The sequence below is a fragment of the Netta rufina genome (genome assembly GCF_964035555.1).
Source record: "Netta rufina genome assembly, chromosome: 24".
Classification (NCBI taxonomy): Eukaryota; Metazoa; Chordata; class Aves; order Anseriformes; family Anatidae; genus Netta; species Netta rufina.
Genome location: NC_140148.1, coordinates 7,068,535 through 7,079,545, shown reverse-complemented (window position 1 = coordinate 7,079,545; position 11,011 = coordinate 7,068,535). Strand labels below are relative to the sequence as shown.

At 42.7% G+C, this 11,011-nt stretch overlaps 1 protein-coding gene across 1 annotated transcript; it reads left to right on the top strand.

Annotated features, from left to right (window-relative positions):
• Window positions 1–1,215: 1,215 nt before the first annotated feature.
• LOC311218478 (zinc finger CCCH domain-containing protein 11A-like) lies at window positions 1,216–10,632 on the top strand (the record flags this gene model as incomplete). The annotated part of the gene is given in 14 exon segments (XM_084301160.1): window positions 1,216–1,269; window positions 1,470–1,589; window positions 2,365–2,488; window positions 2,919–3,029; window positions 3,032–3,121; window positions 3,762–3,881; window positions 4,387–4,467; window positions 4,819–4,872; window positions 5,956–6,057; window positions 6,254–6,319; window positions 6,839–7,330; window positions 9,175–9,344; window positions 9,759–9,820; window positions 10,365–10,632. Coding segments are annotated over 14 exon segments (1,914 nt in total).
• Between the last annotated feature and the right edge of the window lie 379 nt (window positions 10,633–11,011).

Genomic DNA, 11,011 nt, shown 5'->3' with positions numbered 1-11,011 from the left:
TCAAAATCTTTTGTAGAGCCTCCATTTTTTTCTAGTTCCCTCAAAATGAGAGAATTTTTACGCGCTCTCTGTGTCGAAAAGGCAAAAATTCTGATTTTCACTGTTGCTCTCGCTAACTTTCTCTCACTCCCTCCTCGTGTGTGTATAAACATAGATGTGTGTATGCGTATGCACATCTGTGGATTTAGATGCACTGGTATGTTTTTTGCTGTACAGGTAATAAAGACGGGGAAAGGTTTTTGTGTTTTCTTAATAGGTGAAGAAATCTTGAAGACCAGAGATTGGAACATGCTGAATTTTAAATTAAAAAAAAAAAAAAAAAAAAAGTTAAATTGTCCGGCTGTGGAAGATGGAGCCTCATTTTTGCAGCCACTTTGAATCACGAGTTCATCTCTAAATGCGCTGTTTTTTTTTTTTGTTTTTGTTTTGTTTTGGTTTTTGTTTTTTATTTTTTTGAAGAGCTCACTAACCCTGGCTGCGTCCAGTCTGAGAGAGCATTCAAATGGACTTGCTTCCTCTATTAGTTATAAGCTGTTTAAAAGCGCATCCAATGTTTGAATTGTGGATGAGAGGTTCCCTTGGCAAAGTGAGGAGGAAAATTCTTCCTACCCCTTTATTATTAATTCACGGATTCAGTCTTGGTTCGGCCTACAGGAGCAGTTAACTGGAAGCCTTTGAAGATCGATAACTTTGCTGAGGTTGTCCAGGTCGGTGAAATCGAAGACCCACAGGGCCTGGAACATGCTGTTTAATGCGTCCTAACTGTGTTCTAGAGAAGTTATTTGTAGCCATAGTTGATTATTGACTTGCATGTATCATCAGGTGTTTTTTTAAGGAGTGACTCCGTTTTCAGGCTTCCAGATGTGCTCCAAGTCATATTATTGAGGATGTGGAAGAGAACGCTTGCTGACAAAGCTCCTGGCAGCTTTACAGAACTTTAATATTTAGTTAGTTCATGTAACAGCTGATTTCAAGGCTTTGCTCTCTTTGAGAGACTGATGACTTGATTTGATTAACTGAAGAAAGCTGGAAAAATGTTCGTTCCTCATTATTTTTCACTTGTTACTTTCTTTCGGGTTACTTTTAAAAAGAAGATTTCACTGATCACAAGCCGGTAGAAGACTTTCAGCCCAAGCAAGGGTGAAGACAGCTCTCTCCAAGAGCAGAGGAAGTCCCTGTGGAGAGAACCCGAGCTTGTTAGCAGAACTCGTCGGCATGTCTAAACAAGGAGACGATTGCTACTTCTATTTCTATTCTACCTGTACCAAGGTATGGCTGGCTTTCCTTTGCTTTGCTTTTTTTTCCCCTTTTTTTCAGGAAGGAGTAGATTAGGAGGAGGAAGCACACTGGTCTTTGGTTAACTTGAGAACCAGATAGATTGCGAATTCAGTTGTAGCACCATTAGGCAGCAGCATGGCCATTTTTGAGGCTGTACCCTATTTTCCTTGTTGGTTTCCTTTTGGTTCCAGGGAGACAAATGTGCCTACCGCCACTGCGAAGCTGCTCTGGGCAATGAGACGGTCTGCAAGCTGTGGCAGGAGGGTCGTTGTTTCAGGAATGTCTGCCGATTCAGACACATGGAAATTGACGTGAGTGCCTAACGATGTGTTCTCAAAATAAATCAACAAAAGCATTTTTCAGTGCCGTAGGTGTACTGATTGTGCTTTTGCAGGATAGATTCGTTTGCTTCAAAATCATACTGGTTTCTGTTACCAAGAGAGGGGGTGGGGGGAAGCAGAGGGAAATAAAATCAATGCCTTAGGTATGTCTTAGCAAGATATATATTTTTTTTTATTAGATGCTGACAGTTTTCTCAAGAGATGCAGAATAGCTGTTAAATAGACTGCTCAAACCTGCTGGAGCAGGGGGGTAATAAACAGGCTGTTCTATCCTCATGGGAGCAGGCTTGATAATGAACTATCAGGTCTCTTCTGACCCACAGTCCTTCAGATAACGCTGTTGTAGCTGCCTGGGGTGGGAAGTGGGGAAAGTTAAAGGTGCAGCAGAACTAAGTCTCCAAGAAGTAGTTCTAGACAGGGTTAACCTAGGCAATTTCAGATGTTCTTTTTCCCTCTGAATAATCCTAGTATAATCCTAGGTGTATTACTTTAACCCACCCTCAACTGATGTCTGAGAGTGCCTGTCTTCTCAAACTGAGTGATGACCAATCTAAATGTGCATAGTGGTTACAGCTTACGCAAACTTTGTGAATATGCCCAGAAATACTACACTTAACTGAGAAACTGACCTTTGGAATGATGTTTCAGCACTGTGTTGTGACAGCTGTCACGATCTGGAGCTGTGCATCTCTTTGCAAGCCTCAGGTGCATGTTATCACGAGCTTTTCTTTCTTTCTGTCTTCAGAAAAAGCGCAGTGAGATTCCTTGCTACTGGGAGAACCAGCCGGGAGGCTGTCAGAAAGCCAACTGTGCTTTTCATCATGCAAAGGGACGTTACATCGATGGACAATTCTTACCACCAAGCAAGAGTGAGTTTAGGTCCTTTTTCTTTAAGCGCTGAAGAATTAATTTTGAGTATTACTTAGTGGGTGCCAATCCTGTAGGGGGCGTCAGGTAACTGTTCATTTGTGAGTGCAGGAAAAGGTCTGCAGTCATAGGTGTACTGCACCGAGTGTACTGCTGGTGTTTGTTTTCTGCTTTCGTGCTCAGCTTCTCTTTGCTTTGTGTGATGTTTGCCTTGCAGTTTGCTTCCTGTTGTTTCCTCTTTTGCTGGGTGGTAGGGAGATGTGTTGTTGTTAGAAGGGAAGTCATTGTTCACGGTGTAAGCGGTGATGGGATGGGCAAAAGGAGATGCTGAACTCGTTGTCTGTGCGGGTTATCTGCCTTTGCTACCATCTCTTTGCATTGTGGTCAAAGTTTTAAACTGCCATATTACCGATGATCCTCCTCTTCCTCTAGCTACACTGCCAAGTCCGCCTGAGTCCGCGGACGATGATTTGAAAGTGGCTCAGATGTCACTGCAGCAAAACAAACTTTCTGTCCAGTCAAATCCCTCTCCACAGCTAAGGGGGTGACGAAAGTGGAAAACTCTGAAAATGTCCCAAGCCCTACACACCCTCCAGTTGTAATCAATGCTGCAGATGATGATGAAGATGATGATGGTGAGCATGTTTTGGTTCTTGGAAGGAATTTGTGCTGTAAATGATTGTGTAAATCTTTGGTTCTTGAAGGAATTTTTGCTGTAAATGAATGTGTTAAATCTTTGGTTCTTGAAGGAATTTGTGCTGTAAATGAATGTGTTAAATCTTTGGTTCTTGAAGGAATCTGTGCTGTAAATGAATGTATAAATCACAGATGACCTGAGGTCTGACTAGCGATAGGGCAGGCAGTCTGGCCAGGTCACTGGTGGCTTTGTCTGGCAGTCAGTGGACAGAAGCTGAAACGTTGGAGGAAAGCTTAGAACCACTCCTGGCTTTAGCTGGTCTTTTGTGTAAAGTTCTATGTGAAACTAGGAAGGAAATTTCTTTTTTCTGTCTGAAGAGCAATGTGTTGTGTAGTAGTTAAAGCTGCAGAGATAATCTAGAGTCCTAGATGTTTTGTCCTAGTGTATTCTACTTAGGAGTTCATCAGGTCAGTGTAGCTGTTTAAAAAACAAACAAACAAACAAACAACAACAACAAAAAAAAAACAAAACAGCAACCAAGTTTTTTATACGAACCATGGGCTGAAGTGTCACTGCATGAGCTACGTAATCATGACCAATCTGGTCTATGCATAACTGAATCGATTTTTCCCCTTCAGACCAACTTTCTGAGGAAGGAGAAGAAACTAAAACTCCCGTCCAGCATCCAGCTGCGGAAGGCAAAAATGGATTACGGGTGATTTCCACTCGGAAAGGCAGTTCTACTACTACTAAACAAGGTATGCCAGCACCTTAGTAGGATTAATCAGAAGAACTTGACAGTTAAGTCAAAAGCAGCGTGGTGTAAAAACACAACAAAATGTAGGGGTGCTGAATGGAGTCGGTTATTTCCATGATCTCATTTCTGCCATTAATACCATCATGTGCCCATTGGGTCAGAAAGGTGAACTCCTTTTCTTTACTTTTGGAGAACAAAACAGGGCCACAGCATGGAGTTTAAATGGCTGCACGTGCAGCCTTGCAACCACTGTTGATAAGCCATATCTAACGATAGAGGGATGTAATATCGTGTAAATGGATTAAAATTAAAACTACATTTTGAACCCTGAAGGATGAAAGGAGGGGCAAAATGCCATTGGTTCTATGGCTCTTTCACTTGTGAGGAGTGTTGACAGGCTTTATTTGAAATACTTCAGAAAGTTCCTGAGCGCTAAGAAGCCTGAGGACCTGTGGTCCTCAGTGAGTGCCTCTAAGCCTGTCTCATGAACTGTTTCCTGTTTTCAGAGGGCAATCTGAATTTTGGAATAAAAACACTTGAGGAAATCAAATGGCAGAAGATGAAGGAAAAAAATAAGAGACACGGTGGTGAGTTAATATTCCCTACTTTCTTATCCTGTTCACGGCAGGTGATGGTGACTGGGAGCTGCTTGAGGGACAGACTTCCATTTTTAGCTGGGGGCATAAAGCAACCTGATTCTCAGCCAGCTGGTATTCTAAATGGGAGTTCAAAGGGCAACCAGAGGCAAATTAGTCACCTCTCTTCTTTACATGCTCTGCTTGCTGTATTTTAGACAGTAACAAATCATTTAAAATTTTTTGTTCTTTGTGATAGTTTTTTATGTTGGGTAAACTTCCTTATGTTTTGGTTGCTCTGAACAGAAGGTTCTTCAAGATCTTCTCTTCGTCCCGTTGATTCTATGATTTTTCCTCCTCCAGAAGAGGAAAATGTCCGGACAGTGGTGAGAACTGTGACAGTGTCTTCCAAGAAAGGTAATAATGAATGCTTTTGTTTTGATTTCATTACTCCTAAACTGGAGAGTTAAGCAATACTTAAAACAATTCACCCATGTTAGCCTTCTGGTGCTGCCTTCTGTTCAAAACGTGCTTTTATGCTTAAAGTCCCTGGTTGTACTGGAAAGATTTGGTGCTCAGGTTAAGTGCAGTGGCAGGAGAAAAAAAAAAAGTGTCAGTATGCCAATAGGGGGGTAACTGAAAAACAGAAGAGTAACGAGAAGAGCGAGCTGTAGAAGCCAGTGCTATATAAGAAGCAATTTCTGAAGCATTAAAGAGGCGTACAGGGGCAAGTGTGGACACAGTATGACAGGAGTTTGTGTATAAATTGTTTAGAGCTGTGCAAATGCCTTTTAAAGGGAAAAAAGTGTGGAAGTACTTTTACTCGTAGACATTCACCTTAGAAAGGAATATTTCTCAGCATTTGTACCTAAGAATATTCTGCTTGTTTATGCAGCTTTGTTCTGCACAAAGTATAGGTGTCAAGCAGACTCAGATTCACTCTCTACTATCTCAGCTGGAATTTGAAGCAAGCACTGAGACTATTAATATTTTTTTCCATGTTAATTATAGTTAAAATATGAGTTTATGTGGTTTAGCTGTCGTGTTATGTTACGTTATAAAGCTGTTATGTGGTTTAGTGTCTGACTGGGGTTTTTTGGACATGGGCTAACAGGATAATATTTCTGTTGGCTACTCTCATTTCTGTGAAATAGAAAAAAAAATTCCCTTTTGTTTTAGGGGAGGAACCTGTGGTTCGAGTAGATCTTGCTGATAGACAAGGAAAACGGAAAGCCTCCGCGGGTAAGAACTTTTTACGAGCTATTATGTAGGTGCTGCCTTCTATATACGACTTCATTAAGGAGTATTTGTGATGTATGAAAGGAAAATACATTGCAGTGGAGATCTGTGTTGACGGCAGAAATGGAAAAAAAAAAAATCATTTAGCAGCTGAAAGGCAATTCTATGAAAATATGCTTGAAAAAGAGAAGCTTATTGTTGACTGTTCTCAAACCTTCCTGCAAAGAAAAGTTCTTACAATATTCCTTGTTTTCTCTGAAGATGATGTAGGCAGCCTTCCAGTGAAGCGCAGCCTTGCTGAAAGGCTGGGGAAGAAGGTAGAGGCTCCGGGAAATGCTGACAAAGCACCCAAGAGAGAGACAGGTACTAAACGGGCATCTGGATTGGATTCCTGGGTTTTGTCTTTCTGTTTGTCCTTTTCCAGTGATGTTTCTTTTTGCATGTTGGCTGAGGTCGTAATCACTGGGATTCAAAGTTACCTTTCCTGTCTTGTTTTGAAATGTGAACCTGAAGTTGACATTATGCAGCCTCCCTAAATCGTTCTTTTTCTGTTTTGCAGTTCGAGTTCCCAAGTCTCTGAAGGACAGGCTGGGATTACTTCCTAAACAGACCAGTACTGAGAGAGGTAACAGCTAGATACTAAATATGCTTTCTCCTCCTTCCTTTCCATGAACTTGGACTGCTTTCATACATCCCTACAAACTAATTTAAACGAAAACAAAGAACTGACGCCTCTTGCTTGAGTGCTGAAGCTCTTCTGACAGCCACTATCAGAACTCTGGCTCTAGATGTGTGTTTATTTTCTACTTGTGCCTTGTCGAGGTTTATAGCTGCTTCTGTGAACCGTTACGTACAATTAGAATAGAACCACTGCCAGGAGCGGGAATTTGAAATGCAGTCTGAAAAAGTAATAAAGTAAAGCAGCATTTCTGTGTAGCAGTTCTCTCTGGATAGGGCTGGTCTTCAAAATACAAGTGGCTCAGAGGAGGAGGAGAATGTTGTTCTAAGGATATTGTTCTAAGATGCATTATTGGGAACGCTCAAGATGAGTTTTCCTTAGTGCTCTGACAAATTTTGGAGACTTAAAATATTGCTGGACTCTCTTTAAATGTTGGTGCTTCTCCTCATTTCTTGATGATGACAGGGAAGGCTGCCAAGCCGATGGGAGAGATCCATGTGAAAACACTGGAGGAAATCCGTCGTGAGAAAGCTCTTCAGAGACGCGAAACTCAAGCCAAAGCCGAGGCTGAAGGGCATGGTAAAAGTGAAGATTCCAGCGCAGGGGCAAGAGCTGCTTGTGCAGGTTGCATCCAAACTTTCTCTGAAGCCTTGTCTGAAAAAAAGAATAATCGCTTGGTAGAAGAGAAGAAAAAAGCAGGAGAATGCCATAGCAAGAGCAAAATTCAGGGTGAGTCCAAGAAGCAGCTCGCTCTGTCCGGGCCCAGCAAAGGGCAGGCGAAGGAGCCGGCAGGAAAAGTCAAGCCAGAAGGAGAAGTGCGTGTTAAAACCTTGGAAGAAATAAAGCGTGAGAAAGCTCTGCGGATGCAGCAGAGTGAAGGAGATGTGCCAGCTCCCTCAGCACAACCCGGACCTGCCCCAGCAGAGCAGAAATCTTTATGCAGCACAAAACTAACAGGTAATAAGATGCTTTAATGCCTGCCCCAGTGAGGTGCTTCCCATATTGAGCAAGTTCAGTTTGCTCAGGATCTGCTTCATGGATAAATGCTGAATGGCTTGCACATTGTAGCCTTTCTCTCTCTCTCTCATGGGACACAAGGAAATAAATGCACAACGGAAACAAGTACCCAGCTTTCTTTATTTCTGCCGTTGACAACACTTTTTTTTGTCTTTTTTTAAAGCACCTGAAAAAGAAGAAAAGAAGGCAGTGGAATTGAACCGGCCTTTTCCTAAACTTTCCTCTGGACCTGATGTACAGGTGAGTCCTCTGTGAAGACACACATACATTCGTACAATTTCTGATAATTCTGACAAGTTTTGTTACTCACCGTGTGCCACCCTCTTGAGTGTGTTCTTACCCTTCAGCAGCTGGTAGGAGCTGCAGTGCAGTCTAAATCCTATCGCCAGCAGCATTTCCAGACAACTCTGTAATCCTCAAACTTGGAATCAGTCTGTTTATACCACAGCAACAAAGAAACCCTGTTAGCACCAGCTGAAATCTACACAGTTAACGTGGAGGGAATTCTTTTTGTTCTTACTGACTTGATCTGTCAGACATGAAGGATTTAATACAGAAGGCCAGAGTTCTGTGTTCAAGGAAATCAATCTGTCAGTGGATACTGTATAGGGGAACTTGTATGACTTTCTGCTGCTTAAAAAGAATGTGATAAATAGATGTACAGCAGAACACCCTAGCTGTTTAAAGAAGCTTGCCGTAGTGGATATTGCAGATACGTGAGACTGCGTCCATAGTAAAGCATGGCTCTTGTTACAGGCAGAATTTTATGGAAAAAAAAAACAAAACAAAAAAAAAAAAACAACAGTAACCTGAACGAGATTAATATGCTGTTCCACATCAAGACCATTTTGGAGGGATTGCTGATCAGATTTTCTTAACGAAATCTCCACGGATTTTATTTTATTTTATTTTATTTTGTCCTATTCATGCACTACTTTTCTTTCCTTCTAGCCCACTCAGCAGAGTGGAACTCGTAAATGTCCAGAGAAGAGCTTTGAAGAGAGACGGTGGGAGAAGTGGCAACAGAGAGAACAACAAGAGAAGCTTCGGCAGGAGGAAGCTGCTGTCAAATCTACTGCTGGCTTCTTTAATACTGAAGCAGCAGGGAAAGTGGCAGCTCAATTTCAGGGCCAGGAAGCTAAAAGTAAGTGTTGAAGGTTAAGAGCTACTTAGGTTGTCTTCTGAAATACAGACAGAAGATGACAATTCTCATGCTGTAACTCTGGCTGGGTGCATTTTACCACGCAGTGCTATGAAGCGAAGGGTGTACTTTCTTTTTCTTAGTTTGTTTCTTTTCCTGCCAGCCAGATGTTAGGTAAGGAACGGGAGACTAGAAAATGACACTACAAATGTGGACTTTGTAGAACAACTTAACTGTGGGACATCACTGCAAGGGAGAGGAAGCTGGTACAACAGTTGCATAGACTCTTGTCCTACTATAACTGCTGCTTTTTCCTTTCCTAGCGGGAGCAGGACTTTAAATATAAAAGCTGTCTATATTTGTGAACCTAGCTTGCGCTTAGGATTGCTATGTGTCGGAGGTTTCCCTTGTCCTGGATTATTATTTACTGTAGCTCTTCGGTTTCTTTGTTCCTTTGTATGGCTTGTTGGTAGACAGAGTTTACTATGTGGAAAAGATTCCTGAGAATCCAGGCAATGGCGGTGTAATTGTGCTGGCCAAATGCATTTAACTGTGTAGAAGGACTGTGGAAATGATTAAGAGAACCTGGATTTTTCCTGAGGCAGAGCAAGACTGTATCAGTTCTCTCTTCCTTTTACTCTAGCCAACTTTATGACATCTGCGAAGCCTTCGCGTGGGAAAGTCACTTTCCCCAAGAAGAAGGCACTGAAACGTAAGGCACCTGGGAGTTATCCCTCTGCCATAGCAGCTGTGGAACTACAGACTGCCTTTGATGCTGACATGATGGGACCTCCAGCCAGAAAAGCAGCCATGGTAAGGCCAGGGGCTAATGCAGAGATGGATCCCTTATTAAATTTCTACCCTCCTCTAGGAGAAAAGGTGGAAAACTCAAACGTTCTGCAGGCCTTCTGTTTCCTTAGAAATCCAGTAGCTGTCTCCAGGATGCTTGTAGAACCCTTCTGTATTTATGAGATGAATGGCACTCTTTAACCGGTACTCTGATGCTGTGATTTCTCTGGTGTGGGGGATTTTGTCCATTAATGCCATATTCTTAAAAGACACCAGATCATGAGTAACCTCCAGGTGAATGTGAACTTTCTTCAGGAGCACCTTGGTTTTGTATTTTGGCCACGGCTCCGCAATGCCAGAGGAGAAGCAGTGTGGAGGAAAAAGCTATTAAGGAATCTTTTACCCATGTGTCATAAATACTGTTTTGCTGCTTTCTAGGGTGTTTCAGACGTGCCGGAGCACGTCCCAGCCATCAGACTTGAAGAAAATCCCCCAAACAGGTGACAACCCCAACTTGTTCTTTTTCTTAATCAGTGTATATCCCCAGGGAAACATAAGTTCTGTCACATGTGGGAAAAAATGAGGGTTCTGAGATAATTGAAGCCAAAATCCATCAAAGGAGTAAGTCACCTGAAACCACTTTCTAGCAGCTAGCAGGATTGCTTAATTAGGCTTTCTTGAAATGCTGCAAGTCAGCACAGCTTTCCGGTGACTTCTTGGGTTGTCTGAATACCTGAACGAGGATGAGGTGAAGTTCTACTTCCTCATGAGGTGATAGATGATGAGTAGTGTCCTCTGCCTTTTGGTCCTCAAGAATGCCACCTCAACTCCAGGTGCCCTGGCTTCACAGATAAACCCCCAGACTGAAAAATGTACCTGGTAGCACATCGGGCTCTAAATGTAGCCCTGGGTTGATTGATAACAATCCCTGTGTAAGATTGAAGCGTAGGAGGGCTTGCCTACAGTTTTAAGAGCCGGTTTGCAGGAAAGGGATTTCCCGTTAAGAAATGGCATATCCTGATTGTTCTTTCTTGCTCTCCCAAGACCTGAAGTGCGTCTTGGAAGCCCGGAAAGATTTGAGGAGCAGATGGAGATGGATCTCGAGACCTCGACCTCAGCTTCTTCCCAGCTAGAAGAGGCACGGACACGCCGGCTGAGTTCCACAGGGAACGCGCCCTTATCTGCGGATGAAGATTTTGAGAAGCTACTTTGGGAAATCTCAGGAGGCAGACTGGAAGCCGAAATCGACTTAGACCCAGGGAAGGACGAGGATGACCTCCTCCTTGAACTCTCCGAGATGATTGACAGTTGAACTGCGTAGTCCTAGGGTATAATTAAAAAAAAAAAAAATTAAAACTGTTCTTCTTGTTGGATACCCCGAGGTGATCCTTTTTCTAACTGAGGCTTTGCAATGAGACTTAAAGCACAGTCCGAAGTGGTAGAAATTGGCAGGATCTGCGCTCAGTTGTCCTAAATTTCCCTGCTGGTCAGAGTTAAGGTCTTGTGCATCCGTTCTGTAACTATAGGTGGTTACCTTCGATATCGAGAGGACAAAGCACTTCTTTTGGCACAGAAAGATCTCCATTGGCACGCCATGGTGGCTGCAAATCGATCTTCTGATGGAGCGATGCTCTGAAGGCTTAAACGTAAAGCTTCTTCCTTCCTCCGCCCTTGGCACAACTCGATGTTGG